The sequence below is a fragment of the Eleginops maclovinus genome, chromosome 15, assembly GCF_036324505.1.
Source record: "Eleginops maclovinus isolate JMC-PN-2008 ecotype Puerto Natales chromosome 15, JC_Emac_rtc_rv5, whole genome shotgun sequence".
In the NCBI taxonomy this organism is placed as follows: Eukaryota; Metazoa; Chordata; class Actinopteri; order Perciformes; family Eleginopidae; genus Eleginops; species Eleginops maclovinus.
Window position 1 is genome coordinate 18,201,279 of NC_086363.1, and position 25,865 is coordinate 18,227,143.

Sequence of the window (25,865 nt, forward strand, 5' to 3'; positions counted from 1 at the left end):
GCAAAATACAAATCATGATAACATTATTATTGACCTTTGGGCCACATACAGAAAAACATACGAAGGGCCGGGCCAGAGGTGAGGTATATCGACTCATAAGTTAAGTTAGGAGCAAAATCAATCAAACATAGGGAAACGATGCTTGATACTTGAATCTGCTTTAAGAAAAACAGCCTACATCACAGCTCTCCGTAGGGTTCGACTTATTTTGTTGTCTGCAGCTCATTCCTCAAAACAGAAGCCTCAGATTGTGTATCATACGGGGAAATGTGAAGGCTGTATTTTAAGCTTGTTATGTAAATAAGTTATTGAGCTTTTGTTTTATCAACCAAGACTTATTTGAACATGTTTTCAACTTAAATTCATGGAATTTCCATGAAAATTGGTCTTACTAACACAAATGCGTAATGTATTTGTTATGTATATTTTAAACAAGCACACTTTTAGAATTGCCTTTGGCCAATTAAAATGGAGTACAGGCTGCAGTTGGCATCAGAGCCTGAACGCACCATTATGCAACTCCATGGAACTTTCTCAACTTCCCAACCGCTAAAAAATATCTTGCTCTCATCATGATCATTTTAGGATTTGTTGTTCGGACAATTGGGGACGGTGCATTATTAAGGATAAAGTTGACACTGACTTTACACACAGGACAAGGTGCCAACAACAAGAAGGAGGCACGCGTAATGGTCCCACAGAGGGGAAATGTACATTCTGCTTTTGACCCACCCTAGAGTTAGGAGCAGCGGGCTGCCATGTGTACAGCGCCCGGGGAGCAGAGTAATGAACGGTGCCTTTCTCAGGGACACCTCAGGAGCACTTGGTTTTTCCTGGGACTTGAACCGGTGACCTTCCGGTTCCCAAGCCAAGTCCCTACGGACTACACCACCACCGCCAAATGTCTCAAGCTCTGACAGTACCTACAGTTCCTACAGTATCTGCAGTACTGTAGATAAAGGAGTACCATCACGCTTTCAGAATGACGACTAGGTACCAATGTATCTGTTTCATTGACTGTTGAAATCTCTAGAAGGGCTAGTTATGGCAACAGAATTAGAGATATCAACTGGCTGTGTGTATTGGTGGATATTTCACACAGAGAATACGCAATCTGTATCGGCAGAACGAATAATTGTTAGTTGCATCTTTATTGTGAAGTTGCAGAAGGATGTGCCAATCAGAAATGCTGCAGATATGATCAGAAAACATCTCCACTGATGCAGAGAAGTGAGATGTTCAGGTTGATCTCAGTCCGCAATCAACATTTAAAACACACAAAGGAAGTCTGGGTAAAAAAAAGCCAGTGTGACGTGGTTCTGGCAGAGTATTTGGACAAGCTGTTTGAACTTGGTTGAACTCTAATGGTCACTTCTAGTAGTCAGACATTCTTCCCACAAACTGGCTGCTCCTGAATGAGTGCAGGGAGCGATGGGTGTTGGCCTGTGTTACATCAGCAGTGGACAAAGTGGTCTTGGTTTGTTCCTCAGAGGAAATGTCTTTCTAAATGCATTAAACACAAGCCAAAAATGTGCAGGTGGTGTGTGTGCGAGTGTGTATGTGTGTCGGGAGCAAACTTCCTGCTGGTTTGCTAAATTCAAGCAGCAGAAGGGGGATTCCTGCCTAAATAATTGATTGACTAATGAAGGAAAAAAACTGAGAATCTAAATTTCATGAGCACGAAAAGTAAGGAAGAGTCTGCAAATAAAATACCCAGGACGAGCCCTGAAGAGTTGTTAATGCTCTAAAAAGACTAATCCAGAGTTATTTTCCATCTGTATTCATTTGACTGTGCCAAGACCAGCCTTGATGGAGCAAATCTGAGGAGGGGCTTAAGAAAAACAGAAGTGAGAATGCTCTATGTGCCCCAGGAATTTGTATTTTGGCTTAATGCACAACTGATAAAAAATCTCACAGGGACCCCGCCTACACACCGACCCTGATCTCTTTATGCAGCTTTGGTTGTGTCGTCTTAAATGTTGTTGTTGTTGTTGTTGTTGCAAGTAGTTGGGGGTGGAAGGAAATTCAAATAGTGGTGGAAACGTCGATCCTGCTTTTCATTCAGATTATTATTTAGATAGATTTTAATTTAGAATAAAATTGTGAAACCACTCTAATTGAATAAACAGCACACAGCTTTCAAAGCTAGAGCAGGAAGCTGGCTTGCATGCATCTCTCCGTAGGAACATCAGTGTAAATGTGTCAGTGTGTATATGGGTCAGAAGGCCTGCTAGACTGTACACAAGTACAGTATGATGACAACATACTATGACACATATGTAGTACACTGGGAAGAAGTCACTGATGTGAAATTGAATTCTAATTGCATTCAAATCTGAGCGTATTGTTGAACGTCAGAAGATCTACAGCTTTAAAACACAACAACATGATAAGCAGGCAAGCAGCAGCCACAACATCGCTGCAAGAGTTGTTCTGCTGTCCTGCCGTCAACGCAGAAAATAGGTCAAGGAGCTAAGAGCCAAAAGCACTGTGGCCAAAAGCACATCCACTAAATGGTGTGCTGTCAAGCAGATGATGAGAGAAGAGCAAGAGGCAAAAGTCTGTCAAAGAAAGAGATGAGATGCATAACCTAAGAATGAAGAGCTGGAGGGTACTTGAATCTCTCTTCAAGAGTTCATTGACATCTTGAAAATATTTTGCTTAACATTTTCTGACATTATTCAAGATGTGTCTGATGAAATCATGTAAGAATAATGCGCATCAAATAAACATGACACAATCGAAACCTCTGGATAATACCTCGGTGTTTTGTCTAAACCGGTTAACAGGGGCGCTGCGCCCTCTTACTGTCAGCGAACGCCCTCATACCAAAATGTCCATTTCCCCTGTCAAATAAAAAAGAAGCGACCCCAGAAAACAACATTACTGCTTGTCAAAAACGGTGCAATAATTCAAAAATATTGAGTCAAATAGAGCGTCAGGCGGCAGAGACAGATTTGTTTTTAAGGAGAATAAACGGGGATGGATGTCCGGTTGTGGCAGGCAGCAGGCTTACACTCAAACTGTATCTGAACTAGATTCTTTCTTTTACTCTCCTTTTTTCTGTAGCGGACGTAAAGAAACCGTAACTCTGGATTTATTTGTTGCTTTAAGACATGAAGAAACTATTATTTTCTGCTTAGCTCTCATGTATTATTTTCGCCGAAAGGTGGACAGGCCTTCATTTTGACCAGAAGTGACGTTGGTGCCACTATATTTTTCTAGAAAAACCCTGAAACCTGTCCTCAGTTCAAGGTCAGATCTTTGATGCTCGATGTAAAAAGAGCAGTTAAATAGTATTAGCACTCTAAAATATACTTTTAAATCAGGCGTGATAATCGGCCAAGTTGAAATTTGATGTAATAAATGAATGTGCTCTTTCTAAAACAACTAGATGGAGCACTGAGGAGCCGCTTCTTCTTTGATGTAGTAGATATGCTGCTATTGGCCTAACATATTCTATATTTGCTCCTTTTTTACAATTGTACCTTTCATTGTGTTTATGTATAAGTATTACCGTATACACAGAGAAATGTCCCTGTGCTTCACTGCATGATACAGCAATAGAGAAAAGTGGCTCTTACGATGCAATATATGTTTCATATTGACCTTTAGACCGATACAAACCGCACTGCCAAGAAACTACCCGAAGGATTATTTGGCACCGCCCACAGGTTTATGGAGCACCAGGAAAAAAGGGAAACGAAAGTTAACCGGTCTCTGATGTGGACCGGTGTAAGGAGTACTGAGAGATGATGGTAGAAAGAAGGAGTGAAAGAGAAAAAAAGCAGTACACCGGAACACACACTAGGAAACCTGCTAACTCCTTTAACAGAGGCATGACACCTGGGCCCTGGGGAGTGGCGGCTGAGGATTCCTGACATATTTGCCTGCAGCTGGGCAAAAGGGGAGTGATGAAAGGAGTCACAACACAGAACCATGGGCCTGAAACATGCTCAGTGCAACATTCCACAAACTCTGTTCACAAATAGCGTGTCACTGTGCATTAAAAAACAGAACCATGTTTCGATCCCTGCCATTAACAATGGGACAAAACCAAACTTTAAGATTCTTCAAAGAAGAAGGGACTCAGTGTTTCTCTGCTATGCATGCTGCAAATACGGTGCTCTTGCAGATGGTTGCAGCTTGCTGACGTAGCAGACGGAGCACAATATACCAGCTGCTGTGGGTTAGGAGTTGCGTCTATACTTATGATGTATTCACTCAGAGCATTTTTCCAAGAGGCAAATAAAAGAAATGTGCTTACGTCACTGCTCAAAATAATCTCAGCAGATTGCTGCAGAATGACGAGAAGAGAGAGAAGTGTGAACATGTAAATAGCTGATCTTAATAAGTGTTTTTCCAGTCCTGGTAGGATTAAAATAAACAACATTGTACTTGTGTATCTGTATGGCTTCTTTTCACATGCTCAACAGACTTTCAAAAGGGTAAACGTTTTTAAATATGTCACAGAAAGCTACTTCTGTATTAGGTCGTTGCCAAAATTCTGAGAATGTTAAAGTTCTTGTTTTCACATGAACCAAAGACACTGCTTGTGAAACTTAAAATGAAATACATTTACATTTTATTCTGCTTATTGGTTGCTAAATCAAAAAACCTGGCCATGCAGCCTGGACCTCAGGTTTTCTTTCCACGACAGCTGTTTGCTGTCACCGCATCATCTCTTTTTAAATTTCCCTCAGCCAAACACACATTTCCCTGACAATGCTACACTTTAAACACCACACATCAGCTTTGAAATTGGAAGCTAATTAACGCTTTTATCTGCTGTTATCGGAGGTGCTATTGATTGAAAGTTGGGTGTGATCAAAATGTTTCCGGTTAAGATGTGTATTTGACTAAAACATTATAGTGATAAGTTCAAATGTCATCTTAAAAAAAATTGGGGTGAGAACCTTATTGAAGTTTGAAGGAGAGCTTTTCAAATCAATACATAATATATATTAGAAAGAGAATTATAATGTGAAAAAAGGAGCGCATGTTGAATTAAATAGAATTTATTGTTCTGTTTTTTTCTGTGGTATCGAGATTTGGTATGTCAGCCCAAATCAGGTAACCTTGCGTAGCAGCTGGAGTCAGGGGAACGCAAGATCCTGTGAGAATACCGCTGTATCAATGGACACATTTCTATAGCACAATGTTTACACTGTATCCTAAATGCAAGTACCTTATTCAATCTGAATTATCTACAACTTGCTGTCATTGTAGTTTCTGAGAAAGGCAAAGAATAAGTGTGTCTATGTGTGCGTGGGATGTCTGTATTGTCTCTTCAGCATACCTCGATCATGCCCACTCTTGTTTTGAGTTGAGTTCTTCTTAAGAGTTACGGTCGATCTTTCTTTGTCCTCCCCTAAGTGTCAATTACCAAACGACACGGTGGTATTTAAAGGAAATGAGAGTCAGTTGAAATATATCAGTCTCTAAATTTAAGTTTAGTTATGTTCTAAGAGTGTAGGGATTAAACTGAGCACAGCAAATGTACTTCCTGTCTGCGTGCCGGGTCAGGGTTCAGCAGAAGGAAAGGAACTTCCAGGTTATTGTTTTCCTATCCCAACACAATGCGTCCAGGTAAAGAGTTTGTACAATATGGCTCTTGTATAAGTCAGTGACAGACAGGAGGATGTAACAGGGGATGGAGAGGTGTGGGAGAGGAAGGAAGGCAGAAAAAGAAAGGGGGGGGAATACTCAAGGCCACGCAGGCAATTTGACTGCCAGGCAGACAGTGTGTATCAGTGTGCTCTCTTTGCTTTTCCCACTCAATCATTAAAGAGGAAACTCATAACTGCATTCTTTCCCACTGATCTGAGAGCTAGCTGATAGGAAAGGCAAAGTGTTACCGAGAGAAATCAAACGAGAGCGGACAGAGAGCTGTTGCTACTCTCAATGGCACAAGCTTCTCTTCATCCTCACACATTACACACCTGGGAGCTACATCTGGGCAACATCATATCAGACCTTTCCTCTCTCACATAAAACATGAAGCAAACAAAAAGGCATAAGCAAACAGAAGGCATGTGCAAACAAACATGAAGTCTGAGATGAGATGTAAATACAGTGGTGATGAGATGACATTTTTTAACAGGAAGTTAGCATTGAAGGGCACCCTCAACAAAAAAAGGAGTGAGATGTTATACTGGATATCAGAGTACTGGAGAATACAATTATTTTGAAATGCATTTTGACATTGAAGATGTCAAAACAGTCCTTTATCCTGAGGTCTAGTACTGTTCCACAAGGAAGGAAAGCACATAACGCCTCAGATCATAAAACATCAAAAATTGTACAGTTGACATCATCTTTTTTTTAATTTATAGAACTTTTTTTAAAACAACAACATTATGGTACCAAGTCCATGCCAAGTGTCTGCAGTAAACTCAACAACTGGTAAATTGATTTGTTATGAAAGTAATGGAGCTGCAACGATTAGTAAATTAAAACAAGTCAATCGTTTAGGGAATGATCTGCAACTATTTTGATAATTAAAGTAATTTCCCAAGCAAAACTGTTAGTTCCAGCTTTCAAATTGAAGGGTTTTCTGCTTTCACATGTCCTACTTAACAGTACATGTAATATCTTTGAATGTTAGGAAAAAAACAAGTTATCTGATGATGTCACATTTGGCTCCTGAAATGTGTTTTAATTGTTTTATAGACCAATATAAAAAAGAATTAAAACGATACTTGCAGCCATAGCGTGTTTAAGGGGAGTGAGAGTGTGGGGATTTCCAGATTGAATCAAATTTCAGATGCAAAGTTGGTTTGTGTTGAGACGTTAAAATCTGCCTCACATGTCCTCTCATTTGGACGTTGGCCTTCCCTGAAGCAGTTTTGTTTCTGATGAGTTGTTAAAAATGCATCGGGCATTTTATCGACTAAAGCTGTAGTGACTCAGATTTAGTATGTCATCAAAGAGAGAATCGCAGCAGCACATGTGAGGTCAGTGATCAAGGTGTGTTGTTCTCAACTTTACTAAAAGAATTACTGATAATTCCTTTTTAGTGGGTGTGTAATTGTTTTCTGTTGTGTGTGCATGCAAAATAGCGCTTAACCAGATTAGGTTACTGTTGTTACAAATAAGTTGTTACAAATAAATGAACTGTTGTTACAAATAAATGAACTGTTAAATGCCAGATTAACAGAACTAGGTAAACTGACCTTCATCAGTGAAAACCAGGGGAAACAACACACACCACATTCCAGTAAATATTGGTTGAGGCCAGTGAGGTTAATATTCAATCAGACATTCTGGCTCATGTCCAGCCTTTGTTTCTGAAGTTCTTAGATTCCTGCAGGGAAGTGGGCTCGGGAAACAGAATGGTAACTGGGGCATTGTAGCCGGGAGGTTTAAGAACTTGTCCATCTAATCACAATAGCCCCAGTTCATTTCTAGCTGGGGACCTTTGTTGCATGTCATCCCCGCTCTCTCTCCTCTCATTTCCTTTTTCCTCTGTACTATCCACTATGAAAATAAAGCGCACAAAACAATACAATACTGATGAATGGAGACCAGACCAGACAAAGCAGCAGTATTTCCAACAACTTAATGCTACGAAACAAAAGTCCAGATTGCTGATTTTGATCTATCAACCACCAGTAGCAGGATGCATGCTGTATGCATGAAGCTAAGTTTAAAGTTAGCAAAATGAAGCGCTCACAAACCCACACACACAACTCAGACATGTTCAAACAGAACTGAGATATTCTCACGGATGAGCCATGTACCTAACGAGAATACAATGCATTACAGGTGAAACTGGTGTCCTATAAATAGACCCTAGTTAAGTAGCCTGTTGTGGTTGATTTCCATATGGACTTGATTGTCAGATATTGTTTTTGTCCTGCTTTATATAATTATTTAAATATTGTTTCCTAATAACATTCCATTATGTTTTTTATACTCTTTGCTTATTCAGTTTCAGATGTCTCTTACATTGTTACTGTGGTTTATCACTTTGGTTCTAAATGTAAGCAGCAGCAACTTTGGTTTTAGCATGTCAAAAACACCACCTTCATTTACACATCTGAAGGCTAAGCAAGGGCTTAAAACCTGTTCAACTGCATAGCACAGCTCTTGAACAAGTCGTACTGCACACAACCACAGAAACCACAGACAGCACATCTAGCGCGAAGCAGGAGCTGGTTTCATGATACAGTAGAAGTTTGCAATACACTGACATAGATCAGAGGGCTTCCTCTACATTGAGTCATCACAGCCACTCTCTTACGACAAGGTTGTAGAGTGTCATCCACTCCTCCTGTCATTTTTATGCATCAAAGATAGATACCATCTTTGATTGTTGCTACAAGGTAGTAAAGGTTGGTAATGAAATGCCCTGATTACATGACCTCAGCGTAAAAAACTGAATCTATCATCTTTAGAAGCAGGTACATTTAATACCCTATTGAAGATAGGGTCATGAGGCCACATCACAAAAAGTTCCTTAGTCCATTTTGTTCCAATGTAAAGGGGATACAAGCTAAGCAATACATCCATTTGAGTGTTGGTACGTAAGTAAAAAGAAAAAGCAATACTACATTATAAAAACAATCTGTCACAAGCAAAACTCCTACATTCAAAATCCTACTTAAGTAAAAAAGTATTGGAATCAAAAAAGACTAAAGTAGCAAAGGTAAAAGGATGTATTGTGTTTAACAGCCCATTTCATAATCACATTTAACAAGTGGATTTTGATTATTGATGCACTACCGTGTCTGATATCAATTAAAAAAGGTGGATCTCATTGTATTTCCTTTGCATGCTGCTGATGGATATAATTATATGTCAATCTTTATTTATTTGTTGGTATCAGCTAATAATTAAAATCTGCAAAGTAATTATAGCTGACAGATACATGTAATGTAGTAGAACAGTAAAGTAGCATAATAGCAAATTACTCAGGTGAAGTGTAGCTCATACTTTAGTACAGTACTTGAGTATGTGTACTTTATTACATGCCACCACTGACAGTAAGACTGTCACTGTCAGAAAGGAATGCCAGTCAGTACACAACACAATTTACATATTTCTTAAGTCAGACCCAAGCAAATGTAAACGAGGAAGTTAACACTAAAGTTATCAAAAGATCTAACTATGAGTTTCCTGTCAGAGTTCTGTCGACGCCTAATGTTTCTGCAAAGAACAAAGTTATGACTTTGTAAAAACAGAGCCACACACTGACACAAGAAAAACCTAGAAACTTCAATCAACTTATATTACAGTAGTTTTAGGGCATATGGTGGTTTAACATAGGCTGTGTAGACATTTGAATTGCGGTAGCTCGTGTCAACATTAGCTAAACCTGCAGTAAAAATCCAAGGATGGAGGTGGCGTTATCCAGTTATCTAGGCAGCTAGCTGGCTAGGCTAACAAGCTAGCTAACTGGGTTGCTCACTTTATATCCCTGCCGGCAAACGCTGATAGCATGGTTTATGTCACTGCCATTTGGTTAAATGACTCACGAGTTTTAAACTTGCTGTGTATGTTGAGTCAAGAAGAAGAAGCAGTTAAACAGAACACAAGCGCCACATCATGGAAAACTCACCCATTCCTCCTCTCCCACCGCCTCGCTATCAAACGCTGGGAATGTCTTATCCAGCAGCAGCAGCCTCACTGCTAGCTAGCTAACTAGCCAGGTAGATGTTACCAACCAAAGTGTCGATTCACTGCCGAAAAAGAAGTAGAGTCAGCCGTATATCCATTAGTCCTTGCCCCAGCAGCAGCAGCAGCAGCAACAGCAACAGCAACAGCAGCAGCGTCCCCGCTTCTCTCCTGGTGGTGCTTCAGGATTATTGTCAGGAAGTTAACCCAGGAGTCTCCACCTTTCTTGGACTTGTCTCCACGGGTTATTGCTGCCTTCTGCCTGCCACCAAAATACAAAATAGCAGGAAACTTCGCGATGATTCAAGCGGTTAAGTCGCGCGAGAGGAATGTTTAGTGGAATGTTAATCCCCCTTTTTTATTGGCCCATTCAGCAAGTACAGTAGATACTGTAGTTCACGGGTGCGCGCGCGCGCGTGCGTGAGAGAGACTTGATTCACTCACTCCAGCTCCTCCCAACTATTTTGACATTATGGTTGTTTTTACTGAACCACTAGTCATTAGGGTTTCACAAATGTTATGGGAATGGGAGACACGTCCACCCATAAAAACATTACAGTACATACTGTTACCACTCATATGAACTGATGGTGGCTTTATCCACAAGTCTTTATCTTGTATAAAAATGCATGTTGACAACTGAGTGCTTCTGTTCAAATGAGTTCTCACACCTTGAGGAGAATTTAAGTCGATTTAAATTATATAGGGGGAACTCACATAACAGCAGCCACAAATATGTATCCCAAATTGGTTGTTTTCATACATTTAGAAAAAACTATTGATTATCCCCAGTTTATCTTGGTAAACAGCTTGTTCTCTTTTTTCCCAGGCTTTTTATTAGATAGCAATCAATTTTGCAAATATTTGCAAAAGGAGTTCAGTATTGCATTACCAGCAGCCATGATGTGTAAACTGTATATATAAGCATAGGAACAGGTAAGTAATAATTACACAATATATAATAGTACATGAACAGATATAAGGTTATATTTTTGGTGCATTGACGGGTTGCAAGGGGTCCATTCCATGTATTTCAAGGTTTCAAGGTTTTATTTGTCATATGCACAGCAGATACAGCGTATATGTTGGCAATGAAAATCTTATGTCGCGTGCTCCTCCAACAACTCAACATACATGGTGCAAAAGATAAATAAAGTAGTGAAAAAGAGAGAAGAATATTTACAATATCAACAATACAGATTTGAGGATGTGAAATATATACATATGTGGAATACATTGAAAGTATTTAAATACTTTACACTGTTGAATGAGGAGGTATGGACAGATGCATATATTATGTATAGCAGAGGTATATGGCAGATATATATATAATATATAGATATGTGTACTATAAACAGATATGTATGGCAGATGTGTATAATATATATATATATATATATATATGTACGTGTGTACTATAAACAGATGTGAGTAGACATTCACAGAGCTCAGGAGTTCAGTAGTCTTATAGCCTGTGGTATAAAACTGTCTCTGAGTCTGGTGGTCTTGGTCCGGATGCTGCGGTACCGTCTGCCAGACGGCAGCAGACAGAACAGACTGTTGCTGGGGTGATGGGGGTCCTTTAATATGCTACCGGCCTTCTTCCTACACCGCTGGGTGTAGAGGTCCTCCATGGATGGCAACTCCGTCCTGGTGATGTGCTGAGCAGTTTTCACCACCCTCTGTAGAGTCTTACGGTTGAGGGCGGTGCAACTGCCATACCAGGCGGTGATGCAGCCAGTCAGGATACTCTCGATGGTGCACCTGTAGAAGTTGCAGAGTATCCTGGAGTCCATGTTGAACTTCCGCAGCCTGCGGAGGAAGAAGAGCCGCTGTCGAGCCGTCTTGGATATGACCCTGGTGTGATGTGTCCATGTCAGGTCCTCACTGATGTTAACCCCGAGGAACCTGAAGCTGCTGACTCTCTCCACAGGAGTCCCGTCGATGGTCGATGGGTGTGTGTGCTTCTCTCTGCCTCTTCCTGTAGTCCACAATCAGCTCCTTTGTTTTGCTGACGTTGAGATGGAGGTTGTTGTCCTGGCACCAAGATGTCAGGGCTCTGACCTCCTCTCTGTACGCCGTCTCGTCGCCGTCTGTGATCAGGCCGATGACGGTCGTGTCGTCAGCAAACTTGATGATGGTGTTGGAGCTGTGTGTGGCCACGCAGTCGTGCGTGAACAGGGAGTAGAGGAGAGGGCTGAGCACACAACCCTGAGGGGCTCCGGTGTTGAGGGTCAAGGTGGAGGATGTGATGTTCCCCATCCGCACTGCCTGGGATCTGCCCGTCAGGAAGCTCATGATCCAGTCACAGAGGGTGCTGTTGAGCCCAAGGTCCCTGAGCTTAATGATGAGCTTGGAGGGCACAATGGTGTTGAATGCTGAACTGTAGTCAATGAACAGCATTCTCACATAAGTGTTCCTCTGGTCCAGGTGGGAGAGGGCAGTGTGGAGGGTGAGGGAGATGGCATCATCCGTGGACCTGTTTGCTCTGTAGGCAAACTGCAGGGGGTCCAGTGAGTCAGGGAGGGAGGAGGTGATAAAAGTTTTGACTAACCGCTCAAAGCACTTCATGATGATGGAGGTGAGTGCAACTGGGCGGTAGTCATTGAGGCAGATGGGTTTTGACTTTTTGGGGACAGGGACAATGATGGACTCTTTAAAGCATGTGGGGACTACAGACTGGAGCAGTGACCTATTGAAAATGTCTGTGAACACATCTGCCAGCTGAACTGCACACACCTTGAGAGCACGGCCAGGGATGCCATCAGGTCCTGGAGCCCTGTGTGCGTTGATCCTTTTCAGAGATCTACACACATCTGCACTGGTTAAAACCAGTGAGCAGGGATCCTGGGCCTTTGGTGCCTCCACAGCCGGGGGCTTCTCAAAGCGTGCATAAAATGTGTTCAGTTCATCTGGGAGAGATGACCATGGGTCCATTCCATGTACTGCCATACTAAGCATATATTATAATGCAAACTGAAGAAAAGTCTATAATAACTACCACTATCCCCCTAATGCAGGATACCCAATGACTGAATCTTAATTTTGTTCTTAATTAGTCATAATTTGTCACTGCCATAAAGTTTATCCCAATTAATCATGTTCATAGTGTAGCATATTCATGTACTTTATCATTTCATAATACATATTCATGTACTTTATCATTTCATAATACATATTCATGTACTTTATCATTTCATAATACATATTCATGTACTTTATCATTTCATAATACATATTCATGTACTTTATCATTTCATAATACATATTAATGACACTGCACTTGACTTTTTCTATAGCATTGTTGGCAAGCGGCTGACTGCATTCCATTGTCCTAGTATTTGTAAGATACAATTTATAAAATTGTATCTTATTTATTTAGGACGATAACATAGTGAATAGTTTTGTTTAGGTTGTTGTGTAGTTTGTTGTTTCTCACAATTTAAAAATACACACACAGATAGCAAATGATTTGTGCAGGAAGAGGCAGAAAAACTCACTGGGCTTGTTTGAAGCATCCATCCAAATAGGGTTATAATTCTACTGAAAAAACAAGCTCAATATGCAAGAAAACAATATGTTATCAAAAGTGATGACAACTTATTTGAACATGCAATGAAAACAATAAAATAACAATTGATAAAGTGTCATAAAGGGTTTGGCATCACCAGGAACAATAGGCTCTTCAATAGTTCTTCTCCTGTCTGTTAGTGATGACTCTCACACCACACCCCAAACAATGTCATTGTGGAGGTAAACAGAGTGGGGAAACTTTACAGAAAAATATTCCAGTCAATAATTTGAAAAAAAGATTTGTAAAAATTATTCTGATACGTTATCTTCAAATCATGTGCACCAATATGTTTATGTTTCACTATAGTGACGGCATTATTAATGCCTTTAGTTTTTCTTTACTTATTAACCGTATTGACATCACCTAAATTTAAGTAAATACTTTTACTACACATACTGTATATATACTTATATATCCCATGATGGTAATAATAATGATTAATCGGCCTAAATACAGTTTTTGTTCAAACCATCTTATTGTCCACATCCCTTACTGAAAGAGCCTCTCTAAAAAAGAAAAGACAACAATGATTTATTTTTTCCATGCCAGGAATTTGGATTTTTTTTTATTTAGTTTTGCATTTCCCATTTCGAAAAAAGACTTGGATTGCCCTTTGAGTAAGCCCTTACTACTTGTTGAATAAATAGGCATTGCCCTGAAGCAGGCACTGTGCCCGCTTATCTCTCTAACACCGGAGAATGAACTGTGAGAAGAAGGAAGTAGTTGAGGGAAATTTCATCCTGAATGCACCCATTTAGGCAAAGTATCAGCCAGCGCTCAAAAAGCAGCATAAACACAGATTTGAAGCATATGTGTTTGATTGCATAAGTACCACACACACACACACACACACACACACACACACACACACACACACACACACACACACACACACACACACACACACACACACACACACACACACACACACACACACACACACAGTTCGTTGTTGGCCAGTATGAATGCCATTCAGTAAAAGCCTGGCTGTCTGACAACAGTCCTAATTTAGATATTTATGCAATGTTTTGCATCCTTTTTTAGGTCCACATTTGTGCATTTATTCACATGTCATGATTTATGATTTCTCTCAATTACTTTAAGTCTTAACTTTTTCCAGACTTGTCACGATTGTTTCATGGGACATCATGATTTTATTGCATGCGACCTAAATGAAAAGTATACTTTTCTGAATTCTTTGAGCATAGCATGTCACCTGAACATGAAAGTTAAATTCAACATATACAGTAGTACGATTATTAAAAAATATTTCTAATTACAATTTAAGAAACAATAATTTCCCCTTATAAAAAAACTAATGTTCTTTCATTTTTTCTTTTCGTATAATATCTACTTTAGTGGAAACTCTCAACTTTGGAAATTGGAAATGTCAGCAACTGTCATAATCTTTTATTAAAGTCTCCAAAAAGTACACTCAACAGATACAATTTACCACTGGTGCACTTCCAATTCATAATATCGAATGTACTGCATACAGTAAAATTGTTTAAACAGTTAATTGTTTGAGGCATGTTTGCAGACAAACAGTTACAATGGATGGAATCCTGATGAAAACAAGAGTTCTTATGCAATATTTATGCTGTAACATAACGATTTTAATTGATTATTAATGACTATAATAGCTGTGAGGCTGTGGGGCTTCATAAGGCACCTGTTGCTCAATGGGAGTTATCTCACTTTGTGATCTAGTGACCCCGTGTGGGGAGGATGTGGAACTGCATACACTTATATCAGAGCATGGATGGATGGAAGGACATACAGTACATCCTAAATACTGTATTATGGATTACAATAGAGTAAAACAAAGTTCTAATAAAATACAATACATGTATTTCTTTATAAATAAGTAGCGCACATAATTCACATAAGCTTAAATAATGACACATCTTGTCATAGCTACACACAGCTTCATCATAGGGCGTTATGGCTGCACAGTTTGGTATGTGAGAAAAACTGTCACACTAAAAAAAGAGTGAAACAGGAAATCTGTGTATGTAATCTTTCGCAGTAAATTCTACCCTGTGTTTTCCTAATTATTATTAAAATAAATATCACTTTATTCTGTATTATGGTGCTGCTACTTGGGAGGAAATAAAATGTTATATATATTTTATGCACACTTCAGTATGTGTGTCAGAGCTGAATCAGCTATTTCAAATGTGTACTCTAAATGATTTATCATTAGTCATAGTGACATTAACATAAGTTGGTTGAATCAATACTTTATACTATGTGTTTACAGTCAGAAATCATATCTGTTCATTCCAACAGCATTATAAATAACTATTTAAATCCCTCTGCAAGTCTCACAGTCATTGTCCTGACAAAACCCAGCGTTACAATACGTTTGCCTGCAGCAACTAGATCATTATTAAATGTTTTTGAGAGTCATGTCAAGGCATGGTGATGGTCATAGTTTAAAATCACCGTCCTTACCATCATTCAAATATGTGAACAGTGTAGTCAACAGAAAAGAACAACGTCATTATCCATGACATAATACAGATTCATTATTTCTGCAATATCTCTTGTGTTTTGTATGCAAACATGACACGACAGGCATTTGTACAATTACTGAGTAGTTGTTGGGTTTAGTATTATTTGTTATGTATGCGCTATTCAAAAAGAAATTAAGATCAGAATCAGAAATACTTATTCATCCAAACTGGGCCATTTTTGTGTTACAGCAGCAAAATACAATATAATAAAAATAAGAAATATACAGATTAAATAGTGCAATGAAATGGAATATGAAATGAAGAAAAAATCCTACTTAATATATCTCGCATACTATGCTTGATTAAGTTTTTAATATTTAGAAGCATGGTAGATATCACAATGGGAACTCTATACCTCACAAGGACATTCTGCCATGTACTGCTGGTCCCGTAAAGAGAGTAGTATATAAAACAATCAAACAACAATATCAATGCTCTATACCAATGTCATTGACAGCAGTGGGCTCACAATCTTCACATAAACTGAAGAAAGGATTCCAAATGTATTTATTTTATTCTTATTCAGAATATAATATCTACCATTCATGATATATCATTATATTTGGTTGGTTTGGTGCAGGATTGAAGTTGTAATAACCAGGTTTGTCCAGCAGAGGTCAGACAGGTCTTCTTATTTCCATTAGTTTTCTGTTCAACTTGTTTTGGCAAACGCCATGACAAATCTCTGGATTTACTATGTTCATGAGGCATTATATTTATTGTTATTTTTACTTTACTGTAAATGCATTTTGGTGTCAAATTACAATATAACATCATATTACTGTAACAGGCAATTAGCTTGGCCATACATTGTGTTACTTTTCCTTATTTTTAGATTTATTTGAACAGTTACTGTCTTGAATGTTAGTGTTCAGAACTAACAAACATTAGAGGCTCAGTAGTCTCAGAAGTGTTCTATGTGTACTGAAAAACTGAGACCTTTACTTTAATTAAGCGTATTATGTCAGCAAATGTCATATAACTGTATTAGGTTAGTTGAAAGCAATAATATTAAGTTTAAATAACAACTATCACTGTATTAATTAGTATTTATACTGTGATTTGTAATCTGTTGACATAATACATACAATTAAAGTCAACAATTTCAGTTTGGCAGCTGGCACCGAGAAAATGAAGTGTTGCCCAGAAAACCTAGTGTGTCTTTAAGCACACTGAAACAAAATCTAAAATTTTAACCTTAATTAAATATATTTTGTCAAGAAATTCCACATAACTCTATTAGGTTAGTTAAAAGCAATATTATTAAGTTGAACCTATTTAAACCTAATATTATTGCTTTCAACTAACCTAATACAGTTATGTGAAATGTGTTGACATAATACATTAAATTAAAGTCAATGTTTGTTTCAGTGCAGGTAAGGAAATATTTGCCACCACCTGACTCGGTTTGACAGGACTTGTGCATTTAAACCATGTAGATTTTGTAAACAGGCAGAGGCCTCAGGAGCTTCCTCCCTGGCCTTTAGCGACAACCTGTCACTCATAGAGAAACATAACACCCACAGCAACCAAAGAGGCTCAACAACTCTAAAGTATGTGTTTATTGCTGCTATGTAGGAGAGTTGGTGCGGCGTCTTGCAAACTTGTGCTCAGGGGCCCAGTGTCTCACATTCCCCCAAGGATGATAGTAGAATTGTTTCCCCTTAGGCCTCCTGTTTTGGGCTCTTGGGTTTAAGTTTGGTCTGTTACCAGGAAACCCTAACCCTTTTTGTCACCTGCTGTTGATGCATTAGGACACCAAAATACTTCCTTCAAGGAGCTTCTCTTTGGTATTTAGAGGGAGACAAGTATTTACAAGTTCACACCCAAAGCATCTCCTCGTCCTTAGTTACATGCATCATGGGAGCCACCTTGGAATAGAGAGAATGGAATGAAATGCAATGACTTACGCAAATGGGATACAGAAGTGAAAGGGTAGCTTAATGTTTGGATTATTAAACAACTGGAGTGAGACATATGGGACATTTTCAGTAACATCAGATGGAAGGCTACTTTGAATTTCCCAAAGACAACATTAACGAATCTTTAGCTCTACCTGTGTGGAAACATTTATCTTTCTCAATGCAAACACATGAGAAGCTTCCTGGAACAGAGAAGTGGGACTGAGGCCTGAATAAACAATGAGGATATTCTGTGAGATTATATATATCACAACATAAGGCACTGTTGCTTTATTTTGATGACCACACAGACAGAGTGGTGCAGGAATCAGTCCTAAACCCAGAAATCAGTTGGCATTCAGCACTTAAGTTGCCCTCGGAAGTATTGTATATAGTTTTATGGATATGTTTTTGGTTAGACGTCAGAAATAAGGTTAAGTTTCACGTTATGTCAATAAATACCCCAACGGTAAAGGTCTGAAGTTTCTATTATGAATATAAAAACATTGGTTGCTAATGCTGTAACAATTACATTTGATTGATTGATTGATTGATTGATTGATTGATTGCCTAGCTATTATCTTTACTGTCTCAATTAAGAAAAAAAGGGTTAAAAGTGAATTGGATGTCTCATTTTCGTCATATCAAACACATCCTTTTTATTGCAAATATACCAAAATGTAGACATTGTTACGTTTCAAACCTCACATCTAATATATTTAAAGACATAAAAAGATACCCTTCCTTGATAGTAATTTGTCTATTCTTTCATGTGTATGTGTTCCAGAGGTTTTACGTTTCAACATCACACCTTTGCAAATATAGTTACTGTGATTACAGCCTTTCACTCGAATAGGTTTAATTCTGAGTTATAATTCTACAGTTACACTAACCTGCGGCATTATTGAGTCAGCAACCTTTGAAAAATAATTACATCAGCAGTGATGTTTTCCAAGATTTGGAATGTCAAGACCAGCATACACACATGTATGACAGCATGCACTCTTTTTTCCCATCTAGTGTCTTGCTCTCTTTTTCCCAAACAATTTCCTGTTTTTATATCAGTTTTTAATAAATCAACTCCCCCTAATAACTGAGGATATGTGTGGCCCTGCAGGGTTTTTGGCCCAGTGAACGTCAGCTCTGCAGCCTGAGTAAGCAGCAGTGTTGGTCTCGTCATATGTGCAATATATCCAATGCTCCTTAACTCACACTTTCTCGTGGCTTTTCCCTTCCTCTGATGTCATCCGCCTGAGTCACTGACCCACTTATAGTCATTTTTCCCTCATCAGCGAAAACGAAGTAACACATTTCCCTTTATCTCTCCCCCCTCTGCCTCAATCGCCAGTATGTGTCCACTCTCTTCCCCTCCACGTGCAAGACAGATGGTGTTCTTTTATCGGCTGTGGCTATTTGCAGTAACGTCGTCTGAGGCTATGAGAACGCCAGCTTGTGCGTGTGCAGACTGTTTACTAACGTCTGGGTATGTGGACAGCAGGGCAGGAACTGGACGGATGACAGGATGACTGTGCTGCTGGCTCAGGACGCCATGTTTGATCCACTGACACATATGGGAGAGAGGAGGTAATCAGGTTGATAGGAAAGTGCAGAAAAGTCTAGTTTGAAGTCTTAATATTTACATGGCAAAATATGGACCATTTAACTGTTCGGTAAAACTGACATTTTTGGTCAGCAAACTGTTAGTTTGCAATTTCACATTTAAATGGGTTACAAAAAACCCATTGAGGAGCCAGGTCATTTGTAAACTTGACAATGTACACCAAAGAATCACACAAGATATTCAAATATTATTATGTCAATCATGACTTTGCAGTTTCTAACAACAGAGTCAATAAAATAATTTCCTACTGGTGTTGTGGGGGAAAACTGAATGAAAGTGATCCCTAATGGAACAGCTCTTTAGAAAGCAGACTGATGACTCGTCACATTCTGACTCCTTACACAACATGTTGTTCTGGGTGTCATGTCTGATTTTCCTCTAAGGTTATGTTTCCCTTGGTTTAACATGTGCTATAAGTCAATCTTTATTTTAAATTATTCAGTATTCTGATTACATCTGTCCTTATGTAGGGCCTAGGAACTGTAGGGGAATTCTGAGTTAAAAAAAAATCTAGGAAGGTAATCCAGTTACATGTATTCTGTTACTATTTAAAAAGGCAACCTCATTCAACTCAGAATGTGACCAATGGTGAAAGAGGTAATCGTATAAAAGTAGCAATAGTAAAAATCTGCTTCAACTAAAAGTTGTGCATTCAAAATCTTACTTAAGTAAAGTAAGAAAATATTGGCATGAAATACATTGAAAGTACCAACAGTAAAAGTGCTCCTCTTGCATAATGACCCATTTTTAATTCAGTAAATTAAGATTTCACGTCTTCTTTTATTGAATTTGATGAATTAAGCTGTTCATCACAGCTGTTAATTAATTAGTATAGCCTACTGCTGCTGGATATCTTAAGCTGCAATTACATCATTATTACAATTATAGTTAATGTTGACAATAATTGCTGGACTATTAAGAAACATAACGTTAAGATACTCATGTAAAGTACAATTACCTCAACATTGTAGGCCCCTTATGTAACGTAATTGAGTAATTGTACTTTAATACATTCCACCAATGAGTGTGACTTCAGAATAAGTTCGGGTTGGGAGGGTGTAAGACTCGGTTTGGAATTTGACCACTGTCTAACAGTACAACGAGGGAAGTTCTGTGACTCAAACCGGGCTCACCTGCATGATCAACACCCCCAACCCACCGCTCCCTCCCAGTCCAAGCTGCAAACACACGTGCAACGCTTCTGAGGAGCTGCAATTGGCTGCGGTGCCTCTCTAACTCCCGCCCCTGCTTGCCTACGTCAGCGCGGCAGTGAGAGGCGCTTCGCAGCAGTGAAGCAGAGCCGCACTGCACACTGAACCAGCCTGGACGGGGTGAGGCGGCAATCCCAGTGTGGCCCTCATCCATCATCGCTATGGGAATTACCACAGCGTTCTTCCTGAACCAAGCCCTGATCCCGTACTATCTGAAACCGGTCCACCTGGAGACACGGACTATAAAACACTGCAGTTGAGAGCAGCACAGAGCCCGGCTCAGTCTCTCCTCCGGTCCACTGAGGGAGGAGATCATGATGATGACAAACATCTAGAGATGAAAAGTGCTTTCTCTAAGCAGACAACTTGAAACAGGACGTTTGCTCATCAGTATTTTGTAACTCAGCACGATGTCTGCCCTGTGTGTGTCCGCAGTGGTGAGTAGCATTGCGTTTCATTCCCTGCTTGTTCTTATTCTTTATTCTAAGGACTCATTCAGCAGGTTCTCCATTTAAAGGGACAGTGCCTGTTTTTTCCGTCCCACTCTGAACTTTAAATCAAGTTATTTCCAACTTTGACTGTCAATTAACATGTATATACTTGTATTAAACACCCCAGTAGTGTGTCAGACATTCCAACAGGGGAATGATGGAGAAAGAAAAGGCACTCAGCAGTCTATTGTTTACCCTGTAACACCCTGTGTCGCACAAACAACTGGGAAACAGTGTCAGTCAATTGACTCTAATCCGGTAATTTAACAAAGACATTGTTTGATTTCATGCCAACAAGAAAGGAAATCAAATGAATACAATACCATGGGATAATGTGGCAACTTAAATGTAATTTTCATTAAAAACAATAATAAGAAAAATGCTATTCTGAAGACAGGATTCCCCTTTTTCACACGGTGGAGGTGTCCCTTTGTTATATCAGTGATGTGCTGAATGTAGTTGGATCTGCAGCTGCTGTTTGTTCAAGGTCTCCTCATCCTCAGTGAGTCAGATGAAGCACCAGCATAAAGACTTTGCCTTTGTCTCCACACACAGCTGTCATGATCATTAAATTCAGATGTTAGAATGTGGAGGATGCTCCTTTTAAGACAGGATGGTGGTTCAGATTTGATATCATCATTAGAGTTTCAAGGGAAGGAATGTGAATTCACTTTAAAGCATACGCAAAGGATACGTATGCATTAAGTTGAGCTTTTTTGGGCAATTAATTGAACATTTAATCAATCAAATGCATTAAATGTGTAGTTTGTTAAGGGACTTAAGTTCACTTTTAGCAACTTAAGCTTTTTTGAAAGCCTTAAAACAGTGAACACGTATGCGAATGCATATGTAGCATAAACAGAAGTGATTTTTCGAACTTTAACTGCACTTCAACATGGAGTGTTTTTTTGTGGTTGCTTTATGATTTTAAGAAATGGTCACAGGGCATATACAACAAAACAATACATAGTTTTTGCTAAATTCACAAAACAATAATCCAGAAACCTTGATAAAATATATATATATATTTTTTTTCATGTGACTTTCATTCAACAATTAGAGTTATTCTACAAACTGAGTATAGACGCTCATGTTGCCTGTGTTGTTGCTTTAAGCTGCGGCCAGGCGCTGGTTTGAGTTTTGATGTAGGGAATTTATTTTGATTTCATACTTTCTCTTTATGAATGCACCACATTTCGATATGTATCATGTGTCGCAATTATACAGAATGTCAATATGGGCTGTGTAACCAGAGGCCAATGTTTGTTACTGTCACACACTTGAGTGCATACGTTCATATCCAGGTGCATCCAGATGCTCTTTTTTCATTGCGACAAGACAAAATCCCAGCCAATGAAGATTGTTTTTTGAAGCTAACTAGTGTATATGTGGTACGACTAAGAAAACAGATTGTGATGCCTTTCATAATATTAAGATGCAGTTACATTATCAGTATCACTTCGAATGGAAACTGGATTAAAATTGAAAGTTGGGTCTTCAAGCATTTTTAGATTTAATACATACTGCAACATGAAAAACCTCATATCATTTTTGGCATTAATTGGTTTGTCTGTACGACACACACGTGTTAATTGAAGTTTAACCACCTGTATTACCACTGAACACTAATTTATTCTAAATTAGATGCATACATTTTTCCAATCATGCTAACCATTCAAACAGGCTACTATCGTGTCATTCAGTCCAACCACTTTACAAAGCCACAACAGAGAGACTGTCCAAACAATGGCCCCAAAAGCGACAAATGTTTACAGGTTATAGATTGGTGCACGAATGAGTCCTAAAACCTATAATGAGTTAACATACCACTTTGGGTTCTCTAGTCGTGAATACAACGTGTTTTTGGTTAGATGCCTGAATTGATTATGTGTTTAACAGAAACTGAAGACATTTCCACGTTTTATTCTACGACACGAAATACGCCAGTCAATAGCCCACACATGAATGTCCAAAGCTTATATCACAAAAACAGTGGTTGCTAACAGATAAACCTCATTACGTTGAACATTAGCCGTTGTTAGCTTAGCGTTGGTAACATGCAGACCCGGGATGTAGTTTGTGTATAGCCTAACGTTAACATTTAGGTTCTGTTAATTGCAAATGTGCTTAAGAAAAATCACACAGTGCTCCTGCTGAACAAAAACCTATCATAAAAAAGTATCATAGACGTGTGTTAACCAAAGCTTTTTCTTCAATATCCCAAAAATCCAATAGAAAAATTCCATTGCTTCTGTCGAGGGCGCTCTTGCGATGCTAACTTCTGCGTCATGCTACAAAAATACATCACAGCACTCCTCAAAACTAGAAAAGTGTTCAGCTCAGTTGTTGCAGTGCTCCCTGCTTCAGTCATCTTCAGCAAACTGAAATATCAACACAAAAATAATCATCGCCGGCTTTTGTCAGTGATAAATTCAGCTCGACTGAATCCTAACAGAGCCTCTTTCTCTGAGCTGGAATGAGCCGGGACTGTAGCGCAGGAGGACAGTGGGACACAGAGCAACAGGTGCCGCTGTGTGTGGGGGAACATGTGTTTGATTGTGCACGTTTGTTGGGGGAGGGCAGTGAGTAAGTGAATGAATGAGTGCACTAGCTTGTGTGTGGGTGTGTGTGTTCATGGTGGGCCGTGCTTAAATTGGATAGTAATTACAGCTTAATGTCTTCTGCCACACACAAGCACAAGCACAAACATACCACCCACACCCAAATACAGTATTTGAACACACGTATATCATTATGTAACAATTGTGGTCACAGAAACACACACACACACACACACACACACACACACACACACACACACACACACACACACACACACACACACACACACACACACACACACACACACACTCACAGCAGATCAGATCCCAGAACTGACAAAGTAGGGAAAGTGGACTGGTACTTTTAGAGGTGCCAGCTTGCCTTCGAGGACTGCTGAGGTGCTTTTGAGCAAGGCACTAGACCCCACACAGCCTGCTGGTCTCTGTATAATAGCTGCCCACTCCCTTCTAAGTACTAGTATGCGTTAAAGGCAGAGTATAGTGGAGTTCATAAAAAATCCTTTATTTAAATGTATTATACACAGTAGCTAGTTTTCTCTATTGGCCCAGTGTGTACAGTTAATAAACAAATTCCTGGAAACGTGCAAATATGTCTTAAGGATGACCGTTTTGAGCATGTTGAAACCCCATAGAATTGGTTTACTTCCTGCTTTGGGGTCAAGTTTGTTGCTGCTCAGCTTAAAACACAATCTGAAAGCAGTGTCTGCTGCAACAGACAGACAGCTCTTCCTCATTCTTTACAGACCGTACAAGTCTGTCCACATGCATTAACTTCTTATCCATGGGATGTTGTTGAAACGTGACACTCCTATCTGATGTTTGTCTAAGGTCAAGGACGAAGGGTTAATTTTCCAATTGCGTTGTAGCCATGGGGTTTAGATATTTTGAGCTCGAGTCCCAGAAAATGCTACATATGTCGATATACATTTAAAATATTTTTTATATCAAGAATAGGCTAACTGCCTTTTCAACACAAACAGGGCGGGTGTATAAATTGCTCACAACAGCAGCTGGTAGAAAGAGTGAATAGACTGAATTCTTTCTGAGTCACAGAAAAAGTAGTGATTCAGCAGTTTCTTAAAGGTTATGTGTTTAGTGCATTCTCCCATTAAACACTTTTACCATCTTCTTTAGAAAGGTTAAATATAACACGATGAAGAAGCCTCTCTTGGTGCTAGACGAGGAGGTTTTTTAGGAACTTTTGGTGTTTTTTTTTTCAACAGCCCAACCCAAAACACCTGGCTAAATGCAAAAAAAGAAAAAAACTCATCCCAGGAATACTCCAGACATGTTGTATTTCACTTCCACAAAGAAGGGGAACTTGCAAGACATAGATAAAAAAAAACCCGAAAGTGACAGTATAGAGGCTTGGACATCTGGATTTGAAGTCTTTCGTATAGATTAAGCTCCATTGTGTACTACATTTTTTCTGTGTCTTTTGTCAGAGGAGCATAACTTACACAATCCCCATCCAAAGCTTTCTGTTTAAAATGTTATATGACAAATGTTTTACTGAGATTAACCCTAATGAAATCATCAGGGCTATTTATTTTAGACTTGACAAAGCTCCTCCAAAGACTCATAACATGTTATACTCACTGTATTTCAATAAATGGAAAAAAATAACTACTTTCTTATCCTATTACAAGGTCAGCAAACATATTCACCAAAAGTGGGACTTTGAGAGGCTGTAGTTTAATTTTGTTACTTAATTTAATAAGTAAGACTAGAATTAAAGAAGGGCACTTTTAAGTCATTTCAGGTCGAATTTCAGTTTCTCACTATCAGTTGTGGTGGAGGCCATCTTATATTAGCTTTAATCCAACTCGACTCGACATTGACTGAAATTGGAATATTGTCGTTAAAGTACTTCAAAAAAATTGAGTAGGACTGGTTCCAAGTAAATACCAGAATCATACCCTGAAAAGTACCAGTGACGTCACAGATCTTTTTTCTACAATTCACATCAATTTCTCAGTAATGAGACATTGGCTGTTTACTGTAATTCTACTGAGGTATTACATCAATAATGCATTGATTTTTCAGAATGCTCTAGGCAACACATGCGCAAAGGGAAGGGACATATTTTTGTTGCATATCATACTGTATGTGTGACACAGACATCAGCCATGTTAACACACCCCCATTCACTAATAGGGCTTTGACAATTTGACAATATATATATATATATATGTCTTATAATTCTCTGTACCTTACAATCACTCTTAAGGCTGGACGTACATTCATTTATTTCTTCTATAATTTCATTCAAAACCGTTGTGTTCATTTTGAACTAAAGTCCATACAAACTACATTATGGTTATTACTTTTATACCAGAAAACACACT

At 39.0% G+C, this 25,865-nt stretch overlaps 2 protein-coding genes across 2 annotated transcripts in view; one reads left to right on the forward strand and one right to left on the reverse strand.

Annotated features, from left to right (window-relative positions):
- Positions 1 to 9,953, reverse strand: part of cd2ap (CD2-associated protein) — a 66,462-nt gene extending 56,509 nt beyond the window's left edge. The window contains exon 1 of the mRNA XM_063901985.1: positions 9,563 to 9,953. Within this exon, the coding sequence (XP_063758055.1) occupies positions 9,563 to 9,566 (4 nt within the window). The 5' untranslated portion in view covers positions 9,567 to 9,953. The remainder of the gene's footprint in view (positions 1 to 9,562) is intronic.
- Positions 9,954 to 20,533: 10,580 nt separating this feature from the next.
- Positions 20,534 to 25,865, forward strand: part of tnfrsf21 (tumor necrosis factor receptor superfamily, member 21) — a 46,075-nt gene continuing 40,743 nt past the window's right edge. Inside the window, exon 1 of the mRNA XM_063902693.1 lies at positions 20,534 to 20,881. Coding sequence (XP_063758763.1) covers positions 20,855 to 20,881 — 27 coding nt within the window. The 5' untranslated portion in view covers positions 20,534 to 20,854. The remainder of the gene's footprint in view (positions 20,882 to 25,865) is intronic.